Source organism: Cotesia glomerata, linkage group LG2 (assembly GCF_020080835.1).
Source record: "Cotesia glomerata isolate CgM1 linkage group LG2, MPM_Cglom_v2.3, whole genome shotgun sequence".
Lineage (NCBI taxonomy): Eukaryota > Metazoa > Arthropoda > Insecta > Hymenoptera > Braconidae > Cotesia > Cotesia glomerata.
Window position 1 is genome coordinate 20,414,359 of NC_058159.1, and position 27,267 is coordinate 20,441,625.

At 31.8% G+C, this 27,267-nt stretch overlaps 3 protein-coding genes across 4 annotated transcripts in view; 2 read left to right on the forward strand and 1 right to left on the reverse strand.

Moving 5' to 3' along the window:
* Positions 1-27,267, reverse strand: part of LOC123259742 — a 418,255-nt gene that overhangs the window by 279,522 nt on the left and 111,466 nt on the right. The window lies entirely within an intron of this gene.
* The window catches only part of LOC123259748 (insulin-like growth factor-binding protein 7), a 227,441-nt gene that overhangs the window by 160,769 nt on the left and 39,405 nt on the right, over positions 1-27,267 (forward strand). The window lies entirely within an intron of this gene.
* Positions 7,378-8,431, forward strand: LOC123259749. Of its 2 annotated transcripts, XM_044720428.1 has the most exons (3): positions 7,378-7,671; positions 7,737-8,060; positions 8,305-8,431. In XM_044720428.1, the coding sequence occupies exons 1-3, from the start codon at positions 7,648-7,650 to the stop codon at positions 8,344-8,346; spliced, it is 390 nt and encodes a 129-aa protein (XP_044576363.1). In that variant the 5' UTR covers positions 7,378-7,647; the 3' UTR covers positions 8,347-8,431. The 2 variants fall into 2 exon arrangements, with proteins under 2 accessions (XP_044576363.1, XP_044576362.1); XM_044720427.1 differs by having other exon boundaries at positions 7,378-8,060; positions 8,305-8,429.

Here is a 27,267-nt window from a genome sequence, read left to right on the forward strand (position 1 = left end):
GATATCAAAAAAAGTAGAATTAACTAAAATTTTTTAAGGATTTAGGTAAAAAAATTTTTAAATAATTTTAAATCGCTTAAACTGCCGAATTTCGTCATTTTTTTCGGGTTTTCAAAGTTTTCTCCAAAATTTGACGGTGTACGGGTCAAACTGACCTCAAATTCGGATTCAGCGGGTCGAAATACATGAAGATATATGGATCCTGTCAAAAGTACTAACAACTTTTTTTTTTTTTGTGTGCCGGTGGAACGCTTCACGTAATAATTACCGTAACTCCGATTCTTTCCTGCTTCACAGCATTATTTATATTTGTAAAAATGCTTGCCGTAAGATGGACGGTGTGGCTTAATGTATATAGAATAAGTGAAAGGAAATTTAGTATAGACCGGATAGCTCAAATGGTAGAGTAGCCGACATGTCTTCGGAAGGTTCTGGATTCGAATCCCAGTCCGAGCTATCTAATAATTTTTTTTCACATATTCTATAAACTCACATTAAGATGATCCCCTCCACATTCCTTTCTCAATCCTTTCCTACCAATATCCTGTTACGTGAATGTGGAACGCTTCACGTAATAATTACCGTAACTCCTATTCTTTCCCGCTTCACAGCATTATTTATATTTGTGTTTGTATTTGAATTTGTAACAATGTGCTTATTATGTAGCTTTAAAATATTACAATAAATTACCAACAGAGATGCAAACTTTGAATGATAAGAAGAAACTAATAAATAAAAAACTGGGAGAGTGGATAAAAATAGATAATTAGTTAAAAATCGTGATATTAATTTAATTTTTGCAACAATATTACTTATAAAATTTATATAAATTACAAACTTGCTAGGTTGATTTCCTTTTAGCTTGCACTGTATTAAGTATTACTATATTACTATCTTATATATTAAGTGATTGTTGATAATAAAATATATTTTTGTTAATATGTACTCGTTCTATGCACAGGTGCTATACGCACCTCTATAGAATTTTTTTTTTTGTAACGAGAATAATAAATAAATAAAAAAAAATTAGGAAAACGGTTGACCCTGAAGGCCATCCCTGCAACTTCCCGCTAATTCCATACTTAGGCGCTTAAAATTGCACCAATGACGTTTTTGAGCTCTTCGAGCTCAAAAATACAATTTATGGGTTATTTTGAGCTCTTCGAGCTCAAAGAGATTGCTTTCCTATGCTTTAAAGCTCTTCGAGCTCAAAAGTCTGATAGAGATTTGATAAGACACTATTTTTTGAATTTTTAAACCGCAATAACTTTTGAATGAATAAACCGATTTTTACGCGGTTAGAAGCGTTCAACGCAGTTTTTTAAGCCTCACAAAGAATCTTAAATTTTGAATTGATCGCGCTAGAAATTTTGGAGTTATTCCGAAAAAACACTTTTTTCGGTTTTCTTTCGTTCACGATATCTCTCGAACGAATCAACCGATTTTGACCGGATTAACGGTGATCGATGTGGTTTTTCAAGGTTAAAGGCGGATTAGTTTTTGGAGTTGATCGATCGAGCCGTTTAAAAGTTATTCCAACAAAACCACTTTCAAAAATGATTTTTTTCTTATTTTTTTTGAGATTTTTCAAAATTTCTCAAAATCTATCGGTCCGAATCGGTTCAAATTCTCAGGAAATCTAAGTTTGAGGGAACTCTTTAGAACGCCGTTTGGTTGGTTCCGATCGGTTTAGTCGTTCAAAAGTTATAAGCGATTCACATACACAGACACACACACACACACACACATACACACGCACACACGCACGCTCGCGGAGGGTAGCGTTGTTCGTGAAAACAATAACTTCCCGATTTTTGAAAATCTTCGATTTTCTTAGCGGGAAGTTAAAAAATAAAAAATTCTATTCAATAAATAATTACATATTATTACACGTCAGTGATAAAGTAAAATTATTGGGACCATTGAGGTTGCAGTCATGCTTTTCATTGGAAAATCTAAATGGTTTAATGGTAAAAGATATGCATGGTACAACCAATGCAGATTCACAAATTGTTAATTAACATTGGCAGAATTTATTGTTACATTCTTGAGTACAGAGATTACCTGACTGTACAATGCGTGACTTTGCTAAAAAGAAAGAAAAACAAGTAAAAATACAAGAAATCTTTGATAAATTTAGTATATATTTATTCAACATTTGACTTGGATAAAGACAACGTTGTAACAAGAAGTTTAAATAACTCGAACATTCAAGGTGTTTATGGTTTAGAATATTTTTGATTGTTATTAAATGGTATATTGTTTATATCAAAAAAAATATAAAGAAACATTAAAAAATAATTCTTCTTATGTAGCATTTAAATACTTAAATGAAAAACATTTGGGCCTTTTTCATTCTTTTATAAAAATTATTGATAAAAGATGTGACTGTCAAAAAATTAGTGATTGTAAGTGCCTTGGTTAACATTTTGCAATAATAACTTTTTTGCTAGCGAAATCTTTCATTTAGTAAGAGCCTGTCAGACTTCTTCAATCATCATACTTACATGAATTTATTGTAACTGAAAATGTATTGCACGTCTCAACGCGAAGCGTGAGTAATGCTTTACTCTCACCCTCTCAAGATCAAGCAATTATCTTGGTTTAAATTGCTTTTATCCAAACTTTTTTGCACTTTAAGTATTAAATGAGTTGACAAATATGAACAATAATACTTTTTTATGACAGTAGATACTTTAAATAACACTATTTTTTCTAGATGGTATAAAAAAAAACCGTTTAGAAAAAATATTTCGGTGAACGTCGGGTTGTCTGAATATGCGGATGATGTATGTGGTCACGGAAACGCCCAAAAAACTTCACTTTTTAAGTCCATTTTTTTTTCATTCGCTTCAGTATGATTCTGAGTAATAGCCTATTTAAAATTACCGTCTAATTCAATGTAATTTAATTGCAAAATTAATAAATTCATTAACAGTGAAAAAAATAGTTCAATCTTCGGCCACACATAAGCGCTTCCGATCATTTCAGTTTTATGTTATTTTTATTTTTTTTTTGTGATGAATGAGCGTTGTGACGTGCACTTTTGGATTTTCCAAACTTTTTGCAATTCCTGTCAAAAATTTAATATCGGTATGCTTTTATATAATACAGGTAATAAAACGTTTATTGCAGAATTGGTTAATTAATATGAGAATGAATAATATTGTTAACAAGAGTTTATAACAATTGTTATAATATTATACTTAAGTATCGATGAACAGAATTAAAAAAAAAAATCATTGCAATAAAAATTTTTAACTTTCCGCTAAGAAAATCGAAGATTTTCGAAAAATTGGGAAGTTATTGGTTTCACCCCGTTTTGCAAAAATCGAGGTTTCAACAGATCTCGACGTTTTGAAGCCCTAAGAAGCTTTCCTGACTATTTTTACGATGATGTCCGTACGTATGTATGTATGTATGTGTGTGTGTGTTTTTGTTTTTTTTTATAGAGGAGGTAAAATATATTTACGTATGCCAGGACTTGGTGTTGGTGCTAGGACTAGGTGTTTGCCTGGGTGTGTCGGACTCAGAAGTCAATATTATTTTGCAACAATACCGACTAAACATCCTCCTCTCTCCTTTCCCCATAGATGTTACAGGGAAGACTGGATCGGGACCGCGTTAGCATTACTTCGATCCAGTCCATGTTGTGTCTCACGACATCTACTTCTTGTTACTACTGGTTTCTAATCCCTTTCTGCGATTTTTTCTTTTAAAAGGCGCTGCGCGTAGGCTGCGACAGCTGACCAGTTTTCTTTTTTTTTGATCATGCAGGTTACCAAGCTCTCAGGGGAGAACGTTATGCCAATATGACAAATAAGAATAGTATTATAATAGAAATAAAATAATAATAGAACTTATATTACAAATAAAAATGATTTGTAAAATAAAAATATGGTCGTCACAAAATTATCTTATTTTCTTAATTATATCAATAAATATTGCACATAAAATCACTACCGTATATGCACAAGAAAAGATAAAGAAACGAAAACAAATTTTATTTTGTGTTAAATGGGGTCTTTTTAATGTATTCCGATAACTTATTACTTATCACAATATATTCAACAAATAAATTAAATTAACAGTCACTGCAAATGAACCTTGAAAAACCATAAATACAAAACTGTTCTAACGAAATTCAATTTGACAAAAAAAAAACCTATTTCCTTAAATAAATAAATTGGAAACTTGATTGTCCTCACATATTTTTAATAATATGGATGAGTAACAAAATAATTCGGTTTGTCATTTTAGAAGGTTATGAAATATGTCAGCGCTCTCCACTACTGCGCAACGTAAAGCGCTCCCAACTATACCGTTTGGCTCTGAGAACAATCCCGTAGAGCTCTGAGAGCTCAACAACATTGAGTTATCAGAACTAAATAACATTTTGTTACTGTAACTCTACAACGAACAGTAAACTGTGTATAGTTGTGGTAACTCTACAATTAGGTTACCAGAACAAATTTTTTTTTCCGTGCAGTTTGAAAATTAAAAAAATCGTGTTTTATCGAACGTTGATAAGATTTTTGAGCTCGAAGAGTTCAAAAGCATAGGAAAGCTATCTCTTTGAGCTTGGAGAGCCTAAAATAACACATAAATTGTATTTTTGAGTTCGAAGAGCTCAAAAACGTCATAAGTGCAATTTTAAGCGCCTAGTTATGGAATTAGCGGGAAGTTGCAGGGATGGCCTTCAGGGTCAACCGTTTTCCTAATTTTTTTAATAGTAATTCTAATTCAATCAAAAATCATTTAAAAAATATTTTTTATAATTAAAATTAAGTCTTAATTTTAGATTAGTTTAATCAATAAATAAGTATAAAAATCTCATCAGATGTACTTTCATTTTTAAGTCAAAAGTAAGTAAAAATATAGAACTAGTTTCCGACTTGATAACCAGTTGCTTGTTTAAGGCAAAATAAGTCAAATTTAAGGCAACGAAATAATTTAAGTAAAAAAAAAGTCAAGATGTGGAGTGTAATCATCAGCATATCGATGACTTCAAAGAAAATGAAGTCAAACCAAGTCAAATTTAAGACTTTTTTTCGACCCGGGTCTAATAAATTTATTAACTATTGATAAATATTTTTATTTGTTCACTGTTGATAAATATTTACTTACTGTTAACTGTACTTTTACTCCAAAAAATATTTATCAATCGTTAAAAAACATTTCATTATAAATATAAATGAATAAATTGTCTCCAAACGAATGCATTTATAAATATAGTTAATAAATTTTTCTATCGATTTAAAGCCAAAAATGTGTTGATTTTGAAGGTCGATTTCTCGATATTTAATTGTGTCATTAGACTGTATCTTAACTGCTTTTTCGTATTTACTCTCTAGAAGTTATTTTTGGACCTGTTTCCAGTTGGATGAGTAGAAATATTAATTTTCTCTGGGATTAATCATTAAAGTATAATTGTCTTCTATATCTTTCATTTGCTAATTGTTTATTCCTGAAAAAACACGACTGAGCACAAAAATTCAGATTTCTCTCGAAAAAATAAGAGAAAATACATGAATCATGGCAATATTTTGAGATGAATTTCTTCTATATTTACCTTTGTTGTTATTTTTTTACGCTCTTGGGCTATTATCACTAGAGTTTTCAGCAATATCGATATCTTGCCAGCAAATCTACTGATTTTAATTATTTGGTGAACCTTAAAAAATCGTTCAGGTGTTTACATGTTAAGAAAGTCTTACACTTCATTGCAAAAATAATCAGAATAGCTTTTCATTATCCCAAAACATCAAATCAGACAAAACTTGATTTCTGAAAAATGGATTCAAAAAATCATAATTTGGTGAATTAATAGTAATTTATGTCATATGGACGCAAAGTGGCGATTTTCTTACAACGACGATGTTGCGATATGAGCTTAAGGTTCGTGGTGGCCAAGCTTAAGGTTCGAGGCGAAGCCAAGGACGGAAATTTACGCTCGTTTTCGTACATTCGCGTCACAAACTTTAATGCGAATATCGTAAAATCTTCGTTGTCAAAATCACCACTTTGTGGCCAAAAGACATACAATATTTTTTGTTATTATCGCTCCATAAGTTTAACTTTTGAGGGATAGGAGGCGAATAATGACATATTCAAATTTTATGAAGTTTCACAACAGCAAAAAAACTTAATTTTATACTAATTATCTTTTTATTAATATTTATTTATAACGTGGTTGTTATTTTATTAACATTAGGTCCGCTTCGTAATAAACTGCCAGCAGAGAAAGAATTAGCGCCACTCAATAGTAACTAAGTTTAAAATTTACTCAAAATCTATCGGTCGGTACTCTAGAATTTGATTTATTTCGTTCTAAATATCATTCGATTGCTTAAGGAGAGTACAGAAAAAAAGAGGGAAGTAAACTTTGCGGCCTAGGCTGCGGAAAAAAGGCGGTATGGTAGATTCTCTAGAAATATCTTTTCGGACGCCACCCAGCGCTCAAAAGTTGAACTTTTGGAGCGAGTATAACAAAAAAAAATTTTTTAATTTCTTAGCGGGAAATTGAAATAGCTTTAATTTCTGCGAGTAATTATGCATAATAAAAGGTACTATTACATCATGCTTTATTAAAATTAGCAATTATTAAATACACAAATTTTTTTAATTTCGTAGAATCATTCATGTATATAAATGCGTTGTTTATTAATAAAAATATAAAAATCTAACGAGTAAATGTATTTTCTTAGCTTTGCTTTAAGCATCTCGTAAATCCCAGTACATGTTCTTTTATTGATCTTACGTGCTACGAGACATTATTTATATATATTCCTATAGAAACGCGACTGGTCTGTTACTGTTTTCTTCACCTTTCCCGGAAGCTCCTACTATAAGACGAAAATACTAACAGCGTCCTTTTCCTGGGGTTGAATTTTTTTCTTATAACATAGCAGACTTTCAAATTAATAAAAACCTAAATAACGTCTTAGGCAAATCTTCTTACGTTGCATTTAGAAAAAAATGACTTCACATCTAAATTGTGGAGCGTTAAATAAGTTTTATTTTAGTAAGTTATTGTTGCTTTATTGTTTTTCAGAAACTAGGATCTAGATTACATAACTTGAGATTCTTGTGTACCCATACAGGAAAATACGACAGGGCCAGATATGGGCCACGCTTGGCGCAATGATGTCTATCTCTGGCCCATGCTTGTAAACCCGCTTTGGCTCAGCCCTGGTAGAAGTCTGAAGTGATAACAGGGTGCCAAGCTTGGTTGCCAAGACTGGCCTAAGCATGATAACCAAGATTGGCCCAAGTTTTTAAGGGGGTATTCTAGTCTAGAATTTTGAAAAAGATTAAAAAATTTTTTTTTCATAATTCGATAGTTTATATATTCAAAAAATATCTCCCTGAAAGGATTTTTCAAAATTCAAATTATTTTCAAAGTTACAGCCGTTTTAGTGTCGTGGCAACTAGTCGTGAAGTCCAGTTTTTGCCAAGGGTGCAATTATTGGAAGAATAAAAAAAAAGACGACATCAGTGCTTATGAAGACTGGTATAACGAACACGAAGATTCTTGCGCAATAAATCATCAAGGAAGTGCTGGGAAGATGGAAGTTGACGCAGTGGTGGAAATGTTTAGTAGATCCGAAGAAAAGCATGGAGTAAAATATGTGAAGTATATCGGAGATGGCGACTCAAAGACTTTTAAAGGTATTCTTAATATAGATCCTTACAAAAGTAACCCTGTTGTTATTAAAAAAGAATGTGTTGGACACGTCCAAAAACGTATGGGATCGCGTCTCCGGAAGGCAAAAAAAGAAAATAGTGGAATTGGTGGTAAGGGTGCTGGTAAATTGACTGATAAAGTAATCACTCAGTTGTCTGCGTACTACGGATTAGCTATCCGTCGTCATTCTGAATCCGTTGAAGATATGAAACGAGAAATATGGGCCACGTACTTGCATAAAATTTCAATTGATAAGAAGCCTCAGCACATGAATTGCCCTCCTGGACCAGACAGCTGGTGCAAGTGGCAGAAAGCAGCGGCCGAAGGAACTGAGGATGACTTTCACCATGAAAATCCACCTCTAACTGATAAGGTTTTAAAAGTTATGAAACCTATTTACGAATGCTTATCAGATGATTTTTTATTAGAACGTTGCTTGGGCAGCGAAACTCAAAATAACAACGAGTCACTTAACTCTTTAATATGGACATTTGCACCCAAACATATCCATGCCGGGTCCCAGACAATTGAGATTGCTAATTGTTTAGCAGTTTGCATTTTCAATGAAGGTTTTTATCCTATTTTACAAATAATGAGTCTAATGGGAATAAAAATAGGTCTGGAATCCCATGGGTTTGCTGTTAGGCGCAACGCAGTAAGGATTGAACGGTCTGAGGTTCGAGCTTCAGATGCTTCAAAAGAGGAAAGAACTGCTCGTTATACAGAGCGAAATGCTGAAAACAGTCAATATGAAGTAGAGGAAGGCCCAATGTATGAAGCTGGGACGGCTGATTAAGAGAATGTAAGTTATACGTACTATTTTATCAGTTACGCTGCCTGAAACTGAACGTTAAACTTTAAACGCGTTTTTCTCGAAACTACTTTTTTCGATACGGTGATGCAGATATCTTAGGTTCTAATCAGCCGATTTGCTTGAAATTTAGCATGAATATTTTTCAATTATCTCACTTTCGCACTAACCAATAAAAATTGAAAATTTCAAATTTGTAATATTTTTAAAAAATTGGAGGAAGTTGAAAAATGAGTAAAAAAATCGACTTCTATTTTTAAACAGCCGCCATTTTGTGAAAAAAAATTTTTTTTCAAGTTTTGTTGGTTTGTGCGACAATGACATTTGTACTGATCAATAATTAGGCATTGTTTTTTTTTTCAGATGGATACAAAGGGAGAAATCCTTTTTACGAGGACACGGCCTTTTTTTTTCTCTACTTCAAGGACTTATATCTTTTTGTAAATTTATTTTTTTTTTTGAAATGTATTTTTTTGTACTCTTGAAATATCAATAAACAAATGATAAAAAATTGTATAGTAAAAATATTAACTGCTTCTTTTATATTAATTGCCAAAAAACGTTCGAAATTCAGACCTCTAGACTAGAATACCCCCTTAAGCCAAAGCAAGCCCAGGCTTATTTACCACTATAGAATTTACTAAAAGAAGTAGATTATAAAATATATTTAGAATTTAATTGTTTAATGTTAAACCAAATTAGTATTAAAAACCCAATTTCGAATAAATTAAATTTTCTGAAATAAAATAGTAAAATTCTACGAAACGGTTAAATTATTTTGTATAAAATGAGTAGTTTTTAGTTGAAATGATAAAAAAAGAAATTTTTAATTGTCATTGATTTATTTCAATTTTGATGTAGAGCTAACGCAAGTTTAGACGACTTAACTCTTAATTTAGACCTAACTTTCGCTAATTAGAGAAACAAAGTGAAATTCGCATTTGCCCTAACCGAGATTCGAACCCGACCCGCGCGCTTGCCAGACCGATAACTAACCCCTATGCCGTACGACCGATAAGTTGATTTACATCTCATCATTCATATGAACTAAATCTATATGGTGACGGAGTGTGACAGTTTATTATTTATATAATTTATGTTATTTAATATTGTGTTTTGATGAAAATTATATATTTTTTACAAATGTTTAGGAATTCAAAAAAAGCAAAAGTCAAGTTCTTATATTACTTTAGACTTTGTAAATCATTTTGTATATTTTTAATATCATATTATAAATTTTAATGTTTAAAATTATTAATATTAAAAATTCAACTGTAAATTATTATATTTTAATTTTTTTTAAGATCATATCAGTTTGGACGATACACAATTGTTTTGTTTAAAAAATAAATTTTCAATTTCAGCATTTGCTATCAAATATTCGTTAAGCAATAAATATTTATTGTTCCAAATTCTGTTACTTAATGATTAATTAAGTTTGGATTTTCTATTAAATGACCAAAGTTAGGTTGCTCAATTCTGGCTCAAGTCTGGGTTTCCATTCGAAAGCCAAGGCTAGGCTTCCCAGTCTTGGCTAACGCTCGGGTGATCATTACGTCGGCCAAAGATAGGTTTCCCAGTCCTGGCCCAAGTCTGGGTCACCATATCACAATGTCACGTGAATATAAAGACTTTAAAACCCAAGTTAAGGTGTCTCTAGGTTTGGCCAAAACTGGGTTATTCAGTCTTGGCCCATATTAGGGTTACCATTCAACAGCCGAGGTTAGGTTACACAAACTTGGCCCAAGTTACGGTGATTGTAGGCTTGGCCAAGGCTAGGTCATTCAGTCTTGGCCCATGTTAGGGCTACCATTCAACAGCCAAGGTTAGGTTACACAAACTTGGCCCAAGCTACGGTGACTATAGGCTTGGCCAAGGCTAGGTTATCCAATCTTGGCCCATGTTAGGGTTACCATCCAACGGCCGAGGTTAGGTTACGCAAACTTGGCCCAAGTTAGGGTGACGCTAGGCTTGGCCAAGGCTAGTTTATTCAGTCTTGGCCCAAACCTGGGTAATCATTGGAATGGCCATAGCTGATTGCCCAGTTATAGCCCGGGCATGGGACAATATAGGTTTGCCAAGATGGGCTTCCCAATAATGTCCCAGGCATGGCCCCGTCGTTTAACTCTGGGGCTTCCTGTATGGGTAGGTTAGAGTGAGTCGTCTCGTTCTTGTTCCTAATTGTACCTAATAGTGTTTAAACTTTATCGAAAAGAATATAAACCAAACATATTAAGTTAATAAAAAAATATATTTATTATCAGAGAATTGTATACTATAAAGAAAGTTCTTATGAGAACTCGACTTTTCAAAATCGCATCAAAATCAATGATTTTCTACTTTTTATCACAAAGATTATTCAAGCAACCTCGTTGTCAAAAAAATTTTTATTATAATGAATCATAAATTTATAAATAATGTAATATTTAACAACAACCGCAAATAATAATTTTGTGGGCAAACTATCGAAAAGAGCTTCTTTAGCTCTATGTATTAACCATTAATGTCTCGAGAATCAAGCATCCAGTGATTATCAAAAGACAGAATTTCATCGACAGGAATATATATTTTTCACGATTAGGTGTCGAAGCTTTTTGAGGCTAATAAATATATCTCACTGTTAACCTCAATGTTTTCATAAAGAATTAATAGAATGTAAGTAAAATGAAAAAAAATGTTTATTTAGAAATATTTTTTTAAAATTATAGATGAAGATATTAATTTGAGAATAAAATCGTGTGAAAACATCGTCACAAACGTCAAACTTAAGCTTTTGTTTTGTATAATCCTCATCAAGTACGTATTGTGTATGAAAGTAATCATATTTTCTGACATTGAATAAACCGGGCATGAAAATTTGATGTACATAGAAATGTATCTGGAAAAAACTAGTTATTTATTTCATATCACTTGCTTTGTTTTTTATTTACTTACTTTATTATCTCTCTTACTAACTTTTTTGAACTGTATTGCCAATATAGAAGATAGACAATCACTGATAGTAACTTGTCGCATAAAAATAAAATCGATACTTTTTAGCATAGAAATTGTACGTACCCGGGAAAAAATGATCAGATCTGATCAGATATGAACAGGCATGAGTCTTCAGGTCTGATCAGATATGAAAAATGACCGGGTCTGATCAGACCTGGCCAGGCATGTTCATGTCTGATCAGATCTGTTCATGTCTGACTCGATCAGGTCCATAAAAAAAAAAGATTGGTGCCGACGGGGATTCAAACCATGTACGTTGCGCTCTTCAGACTGATACTTTACCTGTTGACCCAATGACTTGTCTTAACTCTAGCGTACCTTTCAAACTACTTTAAGTAATTTAAATTTTATACATGACTTATCCTTATAGTTAACGGAGTTCTATACTTAATTTATTAATTATTAATAATTAATTATACACAGTGAAAAATTTCGCGTCATTGCGTCAAAAAATTTTGTGTTAAAAATTTTTATGTTAAATATTTAACACTTTTTTGTGTTGATTTAACAGAATAAATGTTAAATTTACACATAAAAGTGTTAAATATTTAACACAAAAATTTTTAACACTAAGATTTTTGACTCAATGACGCAAAATTTTTTACTGTGTATATTAGAGTGATTTATTTGGGACGGCTATGTATTTTTTTCGCTCCATTAACATATGGTTCTAAGTAAAGTAAAAAAAAAATTTCTTCAAGGTTTATTCCGTAATTATAATTTTATTGTTTTCTTTTAAAATTGAAGTTTTTTTTTAATTAAAACGTATAGGAAATGAAGAATTATTTGTGTGTTCTACAATTTAGCAGCCTTTGACACTATTGCAATGGACCAAGGCGTAGCTTAAGATAATAACAGACACCTTGAAAGGACTTATTATCGCCTATCGATATCAACTGATATATTTTGGTATTTTCACGCAATCAAACCCAAACTTTTACTAAATAATCTTATTTTTCGCGTATTCAATGGAACACAGTAAAAAATTTTATGTCATTGCGTCAAAATTCATCGTTAAAAATCATCGTTTTGGCATGGAAAATTAAAAAGTTCATGCTTATATAAGCTGAAATTTTTGATAAAAGTTGTGCATTTAAAATTCATAAGGGGATAGAAACTGATACGTCATACGGAACAAATTAATTTTAAAAATAGAACTGCAGTCTATAGTTCGATAAAATTTTTCTTCCAGACTTAAAATATCATTTAAGAGGGCAAATCATGCATGAACAGTTCTTGTCAGCTGATATATGGAGTTTTAATCCTTATCTATTTTAGACTAGATCAGACATGATCAGACATAGACAGGTCTGAGCGTATTTAACGCTTCAGACATGAACAGGCATGGACAGGTCTGAACATATTTAATGCTTTAGACATGAACAGGCATGAACAGGCTTGATCAGATCTGATCAGGTCTGAGCGTATTTAATGCTTCAGACATGAACAGGCATGAACAGACATGAGCAGGGATGAACCGGCTTGATCAGGTCTGATCAGGTCTGAGCGTATTTAACACTTCAGACATGAACAAACATGAATAGGTCTGATCAGGCCTAATTTCAGGCCTGATCAGGTCGGATTTCAGGCCTGATCAGATATGAACAGGTCTGATCAGTCTTGACCATTTTTTTCCGGGTAATAATAATGTCGATTCAAAGAAATAACGTCAATTTTTTTCCTTAAAAATTTGAGAGAACAGATAAAAATCTAATAGTTACAAAAAAAAAAAAAGAGTTAAAAATTTTTTGACATCAATATCTCTAGAAGGAATTAATTAATGTAAGCAATGCTATTCTTATTGCTGAGTCTGAAGGCTGTCGAATATCTTGAGGCCCTAAATCTGTGACGTCAGGTCTTACTCCCACCCCTTGACAAGACTCGCCCCCATTCGACGAGGGTTAAGAGGACTACGAGGGAGATTGTTAGGGGCCACCCTTCATGAGGACCTCACGCGATGGGTCCTAGTACATTGTCACGCAGTCATTGTCATCCCTTAATTATATTGGCCTTCATTAGCTGCTTTGACATTAATGCCCTTACGGAATCACTTATTATTGATTATGTATTAAAAAAAGAAACACCACGGCCTCAACTGGTCGGGTATTCATGAAATCATGAATGGTAAACTGTTGTTTAATTATGTTTGATATACTAATTTATCAAGGAAGTGGTTGCTGATGTTTAACTAGATAGGAAAAACGATGTTAAGAAGTTTGGTTAATCTAAATAAGTATGCTTTAATCATTTATGTCATTTCCAAACTATGCAAAATAACGGTCATACAAACAAATTTTAACACAAGAAACCTAGATTATTTTTTCCTTTTTTTCAGTAATTTTTAACTAAACTCCTCTTGGAGTAAAAATGATTTATTGTACATTATAAAAACCAAAGTATTACAAAAAAAAATACTTTCCTTAATAAATTTATTTTAAAATATAATATATTGCGACAGGTTAATTACAAATTATAAGAACGTATGCTTACATAAAAATACATATACGGCTAGCTCATGAGTAAAAATTATAATAAAATGGTAATAGAGTCTTTTATACATAATAAAACAAAAAATAATTAAGCTGTTATTTTTAAATCAGCTCTACGGGTTGATATGAACTGAACACAAAGAAGTAAGGGTTTTTTGAAAGTTATAGAGTTTGCATCGCCATACTTATACAAGAATTTTCGTCAAATTTTTTTTTAAATTAGTTTTTTAGATGAAATTTTTTATTAATTAATTTAAAAAAATTGTTTATTAACTAATTAAAAAACGTATGAAATTCATTCATTAATTTTTTATCTTTGTTTTAGTATCATTTTCACCGTTTAACTGTATAGAATTAATTTTTAAAAAAACGTTGAAATTAACGAGTTTTCATTAATAAGGGACGGTGAAGCATATATACCTCAGCACTTCGCGCTTAAGGCATGTAAAATTGAGTTGTTTTATTTTATTTTATCTCATAAACTCATCAATATAAAACGAATGAGACTTTAAATTAATTGATACTTCACGAAAATAATGAAATTTAACATGTACTATTTCTTTGTTACAATTGTAATATTATTGGTAATTGATTTGAACAATTATGAACATCTATTAATTTTACCAAATTATAAAAATTTGATGATTACAATGAGAAACATTTTAATCGATCAATTTATTTAAACGATATGAATGACTCATATAGACGTCTGCATACTCTAATATACACTCGGACATCATCCTAAAAATAGTCTAAATTATCTGAGCGGCCTTGAAACGTCAACACGAATTGGAAATCCGATTCCTAAGAACTCAATTGCCATTAATAGTTTCCTGCTTTAAAAAAAAAAAAAAAAAAAAAAAATACTATTGGTTAAAAAATTTATTTACACAGAGAAAAAAATTAGAAAAACGGTTGACCCTGAAGGCCATCCCTGCAACTTCCCGCTAATTCCATACTTAGGCGCTTAAAATTGCACCAATGACGTTTTTGAGCTCTTCGAGCTCAAAAATACAATTTATGGGTTATTTTGAGCTCTCCGAGCTCAAAGAGATTGCTTTCCTATCCTTTAAAGCTCTTCGAGCTCAAAAATCTGATAGAGATTTGATAAGACACTATTTTTTGAATTTTTAAACCACAATAACTTTTGAATGAATAAACCAATTTTTACGTGGTTAGAAGCATTCGACGCAGTTTTTTAAGCCTCACAAAGAATTTCAAATTTTGAATTGATTGCGCTAGGAATTTTGGAGTTATTCCGAAAAAACTCTTTTTTCGGTTTTTTTTCGTTCACTTCTCTCGAATGAATCAACCGATTTTGACCGGACTGATGGCGATCGACGTGGTTTTTTGAGATTAAGAGCTGATTAGTTTTTGGAATTGAACCTTTAAGCCGTTTAAAAGTTATTCCAAAAAAACCACATTTGAAAAAAAATTTTTTTTCAGTTTTTTTAAGATTTCTCAAAATCTATTGATCTGAATCGGTCCAAATAGTTTTCAAAATCTAAGTTTGGTCAAGTTCTTTCGAATGGCACCAACCGCGATGAAATCGGTCAAGCCGTTCAAAAGTTATAAGCGGTTCACATACTTTCACACACACACACACACACACACACACACACACACACACACACACACACACACACACACACACACACACACACACACACACACACACACACACACACACACACACACACACAAACATACATACATACAGACACCGTGACAACCTCGCGGGGATAGTCAGGGAAGCTTCCTATGACCTTCAAACGTCGAGATCTGATGAAAACTCGATTTTTGCAAAACGGGGTGAAAACAATAACTTCCCGATTTTTGAAAATCTTCGATTTTCTTAGCGGGAAGTTAAAAATTTATTTGAATCAAGTAAATAATTTGGAACAATTTCATGTTTTTGATTTGAGTAGAAAAATTCTTAAACTAAGAAATTTTTCTTGTTTAAAGTAAATTTTACTTGATTCAAGAATTTTTCGTCTTGATCCAAGACAATGGACTTCTTCAAAATTATTTTCTCGGTTCAAGAATTTTTCTCGTGATTCAAGTTAATTTTTTTTTCTGTGTATGTATGCAATATAACCGACCTTGTCATCAGGATATCTGCAAAAGTTTTCAACCGATATTGATGAAACTTGGTACACACATAATTACCTTGAACGAATTCAAAAATGAGCAAAATCGCTGAATCAGTTTATTAATGGCGGCCATTAAAATTTTTCAAAATAGTAAAAATCACATTTTCGGTCACTTCATTAATATATAACTTTTGATTGAAAAGTGATAGCTAATTTTTGAAAAATTTATGTGATAGCTCATGACATTGCCTTTAATTTGATATATACAGAAAAAAATATTTACTTGATCAAGAAAATAATTTTGAAGAACATTAGCTTCTTGATTTGAGTAGAAAAATTCTCAAACTTAAAAATATTTCTTGGGTAAAGTAAATTTTAATTGATTAAAAAATTTTTCGCCTTGATTCAAGACAATGAAACTCTTCAAAATTATTTTCTTGGTTCAAGAATTTTTCTTTTCTTTCAAGTTCATTTTTTTTTCTGTGTACATAACATTTACTTTTTAACTTTCCGCAAAGAAAATTGAAAATTTTCAAAAATCGGGAAATTATTGATTTTACCCCGTTTTGCAAAAATCAAGTTTTCATCAGATTTCGACGTTTTAAAGTCACAGGGAGCTTCCCTGACTACCCCTGCGATGTTGTCACTGTGTGTGTTTTTTCAAATGTGGTTTTTTTGGAATAACTTTTAAACGGCTTTACCGATCGATTCAAAAAACTAATCAGCTCTTAACACAAAAAAAAAAACATAAAAAAAAACACATAAAAAAAAACACGCCGCTAGCCCGGTCGAAATCGGTTGATTGTTCGTGAGTTATCGTTGTCGAAAGAAAACCGAAAAAGTGTTTTTTCGGAATTACTTCAAACTTCCTTGTTCGATCAATTTGAACTTAAAGATATTGCAGTTTATTGCAGTTTGAAAATTCAAAAAATAGTGTTTTATCAAACCTCTATCGTTTTATTAAACGCTCGGAGAGCTCAAAATGACACAAAAATTATGTTTTTGAGCTCGAAGAAAGTCAAGATCTGAAGTAAAATCGTTGACAAATTGACAACTTCAAAAGAAATCGCATCAAATCAAGTAAAAATTGAGTTTTTTTTTTGACCCGTAATTATAGAGCAAATTGATAAATTTCTTTACTTAAGTAACTGCTAATTTTGATAGTTGTCAAAACTTATAACTATTTATAGTAAGCAAATATTCGGGGTCAAATCAGTATGTCAATAATGTTGTAGCTTAATAAAATTTTTCATGCATAGAAATAATTTTTGCTTCTTGGAATTTTCTGAATTGCTTACTCTAGAAATTATTATTATTGTTTTTAAAATTTTTCGCACAAATTCAAGATAAACATTATAACACACAATGTAAATCAAATTTTTTAAACATATGCTTACGCACACACAATATTTCAGTGCGGTCACGATGCAAGTATGTAAGCAAATTTTACATCACAGCTAGACAGAAGTAGATGACGTGATTTACAGTTAAATAAATCAAAGTAGAAAGCATGATGTGTCGATACAATCACTTGAAGCACGTATTGTTTTCTTACTGAATAATAAACATAAAATCAAATATAATAGATGTATTTGTTTGTAACTTTGGTAATAACTATGATTAATTCTCACAAAAGCCATTGCATCAAAAGTAGCTGCTATAACCTTGATTGTATTGATCTAATTTTGTGAGACATTATCGTTGGATTTACACCTTTTTGTGCGAGGCAGATAGTGATAGATTGGAAGACAAATGAGAAGAGAAGAGCACAAAGCGCAGTAGAAAGCAGAGACGTTTAGATCTCTCTGTCGTAGCAAGAACGTACCTATTACCCATCTACTCGTTACTGACAATTATACCTTTGAATTGAGATTGTACTGTACAGTAGAAAGAGCTTGAATTACGTGCAATGGTACAGTGATCGGTTTAGTTGGTTGAAAAGATCGATTTGTGACCTAGATTTGTAGCACTCTCGTTTATTCAACAGAAATCCATTTTTGATTTGTCAAATAATTACATTTATTCTCTAACCTCGAATTTTTAAATTCCCGCTAAGAAAAATAAAAATTTTCAAAAATTGAAAAGTTATTGGTTTCACCCCGTTATTGGTTATTTATTCACCCCGTCTTGTGAAAATCGATTTTACATCAGATCTCGACGTTTTAAGGTCACAGAAAGCTTCCCTGACTATTCCCGCGATGGTGTCCGTGCGGCTGTATGTGTGTGTGTGTGTGTGTGTGTGTGTGTGTGTGTGTGTGTGTGTGTGTGTGTGTGTGTGTGTGTAAACTTCTTATAACTTTTGAACGGCTCAGCCGATCGGATCAAAATAAGTGGCGATCCAAAGAGTATCATTGCCATTAAATGTCGTGAAAATTTAAATCGATTCGGTTCGCTAGATTTTGAGAAATCTCAAAATTAAAATTTTCAAGAAATCGTTTTTTTGGAATAACTTCTAAACAGCTCGACCGATCAATCCCAAAAACTAATCCACTCTTAAATTTGAAAAACCACGTCGATTGCCACCAGCCCCGTCAAAATCAGTTGATTCGTTCAAGAGTTATCGAAAACGAAAAATTTCAAAAAAAGTGTTTTCTTCACATAACTTCGACATTTATTTTTGGATCGTATTTGATGAAATAAAATAATTATTAGAGCCCAAAAAACCACGTCGATCGCCAAGAACGTGAAAATCGGTTGATTGGTTCGTGAGTTATCGTTGTCGAAAAAATTCGGAAAAAGTCAATTTTTCAAATTTCTCTAAAATTTTCGGTTCGATCAGTTTGTGTTTAAAAGTATATCATAGAATTTGAAAAACTGCGTGGGATACTGCCAACCGTATGAAAATCGGTTCATTTATTCAGAAGTTATTGCGGTTTGAAAATTAAAAAAGTACTGTTTTATTAAACTCCTATCAGACTTTTGAGCTCAAAGAGCTCAAAAGCTTAGAATAGCTAACTCGTTGAGCTTGAAGAGCTCAAAATAACATCTAAATTCTATTTTTGAGCTCGAAGAGCTCAAAAACGTCATAAGTGCAATTTTAAACGCTTAGATATGGAATTAGCGGGAAGTTGCAGGGATGGCCTTTAGGTCAACCGTTTTTCAGATTTTTTTAAGTAATAATAAATAATAGAAATTAGCTAATTATTTATGAAGTAATAAAAGTACTGACTTATCATTAGCTATATAGAATTGTTTGTCTTATCAACCATTTAAAATATTGACAAATGTTGAGTGAGCTTTTCCAAGTGGGCAGCGAGATAAATCGATTGCTTTTTGTTATTCTGTAATTTTTAGTAGATTTCATAGAAATCCTACTATTGCATTTGTCCTCATGGCGGAACTTTCGAAAAATTTTGCTTTTTTCTGACTCAGTTCATCGAACTGATTCAGAAAATACATATGGTTCAAAAATTTATAGGGGAAGGGGGGGGGGGCAAAATGGGCCCCTTAAGAAAAAAATTTTGATATCCTGAGTGTTTTTCTCTGGTTTTACTTTTTTTTAGTCCCTTGCCAAGTATTTGACCTCAATTTGCTCTGTTCATTAAAAATAAAAAATTGAAAATGTGGGGCAAAATGGGCCACCTTTAGAAAATTTTTATAATATGAGTTTTTCAGCTCGTTTTACTTTTTTTGGCCTTTTACTGAGTTTATGGTATTAATTTTTTTGTGTATATCGAAATTAAAAAATTGAGAAAAGTGGGGTAAAATGGGCCCCCCAAAAAACTCAATATGTTTCTTACTTGTTTTATATTTTGAATTTTTTTATTATGTATTCAGTATAAAAAATTAGGATAACAATAGACCCTAAAAGCCATCCCAGCAACTTCCCGCTAGCTCCATACCTAAGCGCTCCACATTTCACGCCAAAAGCAATAATAAATCAGGTAAAAAATGTCGGAGTAATTTAAAAAAAAAACGCGTTTTTTGAATTATTTCGACAACGGTATCTCTCAAACTAATCAACCAATTTCAGTCGCGTTGACGGCGATCAACGCGGGTTTCTAAGCATAAAAACCGATCAGTTTTTCGAATCGATTGGTGAAGCCAATAAAAATATATCACAAAAAAAAAAAACAATTTTTTAGGATTTTTTTGACGATATCTCACAAATGAATTAACCGATTTAAAAAAAATTAAAGGTATTCTATGGAGTCTTTCTAGAACAAAAAGATTATTTATCACTAACCAAACAATCGGACGTGAAATTTCAAAGATGTAATAAAAAAATACTTTTTCAATTTTTTAAAATTAAATATCTCTCGAACCATTCAACCGATTTTGACGTTATTGGCGGCGATTGAAGTGATTTTTTAAGCTCTAAAAATCATCTCGTTGAGTCAAAAACGATCCAGGAATAAGTGTCGAGGTTATGTAAGAAAAAAAAAAACACTTTTTCCCTGATATTTTGTTCACGATACTTTACAAACGAATCGACCGATTTTGATCGTGTTAATGCCAATCGACGCAGTTTTTTAAGGTTAAGAGCTGATTAGTTTTTGAAAACGATTGATTTAGTATATTAAAATTTATTAAAAAAAAAAAAAAATTTCTGAAAATTTTGTTTTTGAGATTACTCAAAATCTATTGGCCCGAATTACCTTAAATATTATAAAATATTTAGGGGCAAAGAAACTCTTTCGATTGCTGTCAATCCCGTTTGAATCGGTCGAGCCGTTTAAAAGTTATGAAAGGTTCACATTCATACACACTCACACACACACACACACACACACACACACACACACACACACACACACACACACACACACACACACACACACACACACACACACACACACACACACACACAATCGCAAAAATAGTCAGGGAAGCTTTTGTAAAATAAATAGTTTTTTAACAAAAAATATAGTAAATAATGCTATTATTTAAGGCGTGACCTAGTTCGTACTTTACCTATATAATTTTTTCTATAATTCAAAAATTCTAGAACACGTTTAACTGAAAAATATTCTTTGGTTTTTAAAGTCTAATCAGCCTATTATACCTCTCAAACACTTCGAGAATTGAAAGTGTTGGGGGCCCATTTTGCCCCTAAATATTTTTGGATTTTGAAAATTTTAGGGGGCCCATTTTGCCCACCCCCCTTCCCCTATATGCATGTATATGTCGGAGAGGCAGGAACTTTTGTTGAAGATTCAGCATTTTGTGATTCACTCATTTTTATTATTACAATTAATTAATATTCACAATTACAACAAGATCAATTAATAAGAATGAGTAAATAAACTCGTATAATAATAGTATATTGTGATCCGAAAACTAGATATTTAGAGCTATAATTTGCTTTTTTTGATTTGCTTTACAACGATTTTTCTACAAGTTACAGCCTGTTGAAAATCCCCCAAAAATTTGGATTTTTTTTTGCTCCCTTAGTTTTTGTGAGAAGTGTATTTCGATTGAAAAATTCAACAGTATCGAATTTTATGATGAATAATATCTATTTATCAATTACTTTTTTCAAAGTCATTACATAATTAATGTTCATGTCTTTATAACTATTCAATAATATTTATACACAAACGCGATTTCGGTACATGTTATCAGTGATAACTAACAGAGGGACTCTAGAACAAATTATACTAATAAAAAATTCAGCAATGAAAAGCTGTTTGAACATAGTTGTTATTATAACAGATTATTGCTTGTTGGGATCTGTAGTAGAATACTGGCTCAGATGAATGAGTAGTTACAAGGAGCCGTTAAATAAGCATCTATACCTGATGGTTTATTATAACAGACTGATTAGTTATTATTACAATAGTATTCTTATGCTATAGTGATGATGATAGGACATTGAGGGTAGGTAGGATGACACGCATGAGCCGATGACTCCAACACTTCCCCTCATCGGTAATATGCGTGGATTCTTTCATTTATTAAAAATGGCATATAAATAACAATGAATCAATAACTAATAATAATAGGTAATAAAATTAAAATGGGTAGTGCCAGAAAGGCCTCAAATATTTACAGATTAAGATTTAAATTATTTTACAAAATGTAAATAGAGTGACGTTGCTTCTTCTATCAAGACTTCCCCTGAACCGCTGCATGATGGTTATCATGGATAATAATCATAGATGATTCTCCGGAGTATGTCGCCCTAATGTCATGCTTTATCTTTGATGTTACTATCCAAATTCCAAAGTAGTGATAGATTGGTGACTCATAGGGCTTCAAATCTGTGGTAAATGTTTGATACTATGGTTGATCTTCAATTGCAAGTTTGTCCTTATAATCCTGAAATGCCGATCCTTGTCTTCATCATGACGGTTCCGATCTTCGTCTTTTAGCTCCACTTCTTCTCTAACTTACATTGCTGTTACTTGATTTTACTCGACTATGACTCTTACTGGAACTTTACTTGATTCTAGACTTTATACTTCACTGCAACTTGACTTTGCTGTACTGTAACTTGACCTTGACTAAACTGCGACTTTACTTGACTCTAGATTTTATACTTCACTGCAACTTGACTTAGACTAAACTGCAATTTTACTTGACTTTGATTAAATTGAACTTGATTTATCTTGACTGTACCACTAGAACTTGACTTCAACTTTACTTAATTATGCTGTATTGGAACTTGACTTTGACTAACTGAAATTGATTTATCTTGACTGTACCGCTTGGATTTGACTTCAACTTCATTTGATTATGCTGTACTGGAAACTTGACTTCAACTTTATTTTAGACTTGACTGTAACTTCACTTGAACTTCAATTTTTACTCGACAGTTCTACTTTGACTTTACTTTATCTTTATTTTACTTCAACTTTATTTTATTTTACTTTACTTTAACTTTATTTTATTTTAGCTTTACCTTTATTTAATTGAGAGTTGCTCAATTATAGCACCTTACCTACAGGAAATAGTGTACTCTCAATTAAAACACCTTAACTTTACTTTACTTGTCCTTTACTTTATGCACTTTACCGTGCTTCACTTTACTTTACTTTTTCAAGTTAACTAAAAACCCTTATGTTAACTTGAAACCTTACTTTTACTTGTCTACCTCATTATCCAAACCAGCTTCCTGGGCCCATAACCTGTTGGGATCTGTAGTGGAAGACTGGCTCAGGTGAATGAGTAGTTACAAGGAACCGTTAAATAAGCACCTATACCTGATGGTTTATTATAACAGACTTATTAGTTATTCGTACAATAGTATTCTTATGCTATAGTGATGATTATAGGACAGTGGGGGTAGGTAGGATGACACGCATGAGCCGATGACTCCAACATTGCTAACATGATAGATTTAATAAAAAAAATTTTATTTTTAAACCAATAATGAAGTAAAAATGTACTTGAATGTCCCATTATTTTTTTATTTTTTTAAAATAATTATCAATTTCAATGTTATATGTTGCCGAAATTGGATATTTTTTGAAAATCAATAAAAATTTTTTTCTAAACAATAATAAATTTACCGTAAAAGTGAAATAATCCAAAAATTTGCAATAAACTTAACTTCAACCTTGAATAACTTTCGGAGGATTGCATTTATCAAAAAATGATAAGAGACCTTTTTGATTCAGCGTTCAATTTTCTGTAAGAATATGGATTGTTCGTTCGATGGAGTTGGTTCAATCAAGAAAAATAAAAATCCAAACTTTCTAGAAATTTTTTTCCGTGTTAATTAAATGAAAAATCGAAAAATTCAATTCGCGACCTCTTAATATACGATATAACGCGGCTTGTCCGAACGATACCGTATCTAATTCATAATGGATTTCCTCCAAACTCAACATACTTAATTTTTAGACAAATGCCAAAGTCAAGTCAAAGATGAACTTAATTAGTAAAGTAGTTCAAAACTTAACTTATCGAATTTTTGTAAATTGCATTTTAAATCCCATTAAACGAGCTTTAATTTTCATGTCATTGCATTATCCTAAACTGAAAATAACCTATTTGTCTGAAGATATTTAATGAAATTTTACTATTGAATTCGTTTTAACTTACGGAGAAGGAATTCCATCAATGTGATTGAAGTATTTTTATTATTAGTGTTGTAATTTTATTCAAGTAGGAAATCTACTTCGTCCGGCTGCCAAATGGCACTTTTTTAGGTTAAAAATGAACAGTTTTGATTTCTAAATAAAGATTGTTTTCGATTTTTTTTTTACTTTCCAAGTATTGTACTTTTCATGTTATCGAGTGATCAAAATTTAAGGTAGTTTTTTTAATTAAATCTAATAACTATAAGCAAAGAACAAAAAAAAAGTTTGGAAAATCCAAAAGTGCTCGACTCACAATGCTCATTTAATCATGAAATATTAAAAAAAAAAAAAAAAAAAAAAAAAAAAAAAAAAAAAAACAAAAGTCGTTCAAAATTAGTTGCCGAAAAAACAGCTGTACTAGGAAGGTACTGCACAAGCGCCCCTGGTAAAATAAATGTACATAATATCTACAGAGTGTCCCAGAAGTAACGGACGCCATTGTAGCATCTGATAAACAAAATAATTCTGAGACGAAAAGTCCTTAGCCATTTTTTAATCAGACGCATAGATAATTAATTATTAATTAAAATAACGTCCTTTTATGCGTTAGAGAGAGAGCACTAGTGTCAAGTCAAGTGCGTTCCAACGAAGACGCTTGCACGTGTGAATGTGTAAGTAAATATGTGTGACTACGTTAGCTATAGAAACTAGTTAGTCATACAGTTAGTTGTGTCTTTGTTTGGCACATACTTTACTGGACACTGGCGCTCTCTCTCTAACAAATAAAGAGACGTTATTTTTAATTAATAATTAATTATCTATACGGTTAATTGAAAAATGGCTAAGGACTTTTCGTCTCAGAATTATTTTTTTCATCAGATGCTACAATGGTGTCCGTGACTTTTGGGACACCCTGTATAGATATAGATATATCACCGTCCATGTTAATTTTACATGGATATATATAGATATACAGTCTTGTAGTTTTCGTTTTTTTTATTAATTGTAATCAAACGACACTGAATTGATTAGCCATTCGCATTCGGTGACCTACAATTGTCGATTAGAATTAAAAAAAAAAATTTTAACTCAAATAATTGATTTTTTCACAAGTTACAGTGTTTCCGGAGTTTCATACATGACGGATAGGAAAATTTTTTGACCTATTTTGATGTTTTTTTCCGTTTCTATTGCACTAAATCAATTTTTAAGAAGTATGGAATTAATCTCCATTAAATTATCTTGACAATAGTATGCAAAATATCTTGATTCCGTGAACTAACAAGGCTATAATATTAAAAATAGTTACCAAAATGAGGCGAAAAAAATTTTTCGATCGTAAAGCACTCTCTGATGCTTCGCATCATGAGTCGTGCAATAGAATTATTATGAAGAAATTGATTTGATATACACTGTAAAAAATTTCGGTGTAAAAGTTGGACCCAGAGACTTTTACACCGTCGTGAAAGTGTGAAAAGTCGGTATAAAATTTCCTCCATGTGAAATTTTCACTCGTGTAAACTTAACACGGTGTAATTTACTATTTTACACTATACCATGCACTGAGAAAAAAGTATTTTGCTACTAAGGATATTTTTAACTTCCCGCTAAGAAAATCGAAGATTTTCAAAAATCGGGAAGCTATTGTTTTCACCCCGTTTTACAAAAATCGAGTTTTCATCAGATCTCGACGTTTGAAGATCACAGGAAGCTTCCCTGACTCTTCCCGCGAGGTTGTTACGGTGTCTGTATATATATATATATATATATATGTGTGTGTGTGTGTGTGTGTGTGTGTGTGTGTGTGTGTGTGTGTGTGTGTGTGTGTGTGTGTGTGTGTGTGTGTGTGTGTGTGTGTGTGTGTGTGTGTGTGTGTGTGTGTGTGTGTGTGAAAGTATGTGAACCGCTTATAACTTTTGAACAGCGTGACCGATTTCATCGCGGTTGGTGCCATTCGAAAGGGCTTGACCAAACTTAGATTTTGAAATCTATTTGGACTGATTCAGATCAATAGATTTTGAGAAATCTTCAAAAAACTGAAAAAAAAATTTTTTTCAAATGTGGTTTTTTTGGAATAACTTTTAAACGGCTTGATGGTTCAATTCCAAAAACTAATCAGCTCTTAACCTCAAAAAACCACGTCGATCGCCACCAGTCCGGTCAAAATCGGTTGATTCGTTCGAGAGATATCGTGAACGAAAGAAAACCGAAAAAGTGTTTTTTCGGAATAACTCCGAAATTCCTAGCGCGATCAATTAAAAATTTAAGATTCTTTGTGAGGCTTGAAAAACTGTGTCGAATGCTGCCAACCGCGTGAAAATCGGTTTATTCATTCAAAAGTTATTGCGGTTTAAAAGTTCAAAAAATAGTGTCTTATCAAATCTCTATCAGACTTTTGAGCTCGAAGAGCTCAAAAGCATAGGAAAGCAATCTTTTTGAGCTCGGAGAGCTCAAAATAACCCATAAATTGTATTTTTAAACTCGAAGAGCTCAAAAACGTCATTGGTGCAATTTTAAGCGCCTAAGTATGGAATTAGCGGGAAGTTGCAGGGATGGCCTTCAGGGTCAACCGTTTTTCTAATTTTTTTTGATAATCAGAATACTTGGTATTGTGCTACTAAGAATACGTGGTATTTTGATTATCACAATAAGTATACTGATTTTCACAATACCTAGGTATACTGATTATCAGTATACCAATGTAACAAACTATTAGATGTTTATAACCTCACTTTACTGGCACAAATCAATTGACTTAAAAAGCTAACAAAACAAATTAAAATTAAAATTAAAAGTGTAATAATAAATTTTTTTCAAGCTAATATAATAAATACTAGTTGAAATCTATTTTTACCAGTGCATAAATCAAATAAACTAACTGTTAGTGTTAAAACGTCGATGGCAGTGACAGAGCATATATTATAGCTTACTGCGCAGAGTATAGGTCTTGAACTGACTTATATTCTGATAATCACAATACTTAGTATTTTGATTATCAAAATACCAAGTATTGTGATTATCAAAATACTTTTTTCTCAGTGTGTTATTATTTATAACTTTGCAAATTTAATAACTATAAGTAGTAACCTCGCAGTCACTATGTGACTGCCGCGACTTGTGAACTATAAATAAATAAAATTTTGCATTATTAAATAATGACTTTTGTTAAATTGCACTGTACTTTTTTAACTATTGACGTTTTTCAAGATATAAGCTCATCCCGATG

What these genes read in the sequence shown, in the direction of transcription:
- LOC123259749 (XM_044720427.1), top strand. Translation starts at nt 7,569, where the DNA reads ATGGAAGTTGACGCAGTGGTGGAAATGTTTAGTAGATCCGAAGAAAAG. An exon ending in ATCCACCTCTAACTGATAAG is followed by an intron (nt 8,061 to 8,304) that starts GTTTTAAAAGTT and finishes GAATAAAAATAG; the next exon opens with GTCTGGAATCCCATGGGTTT.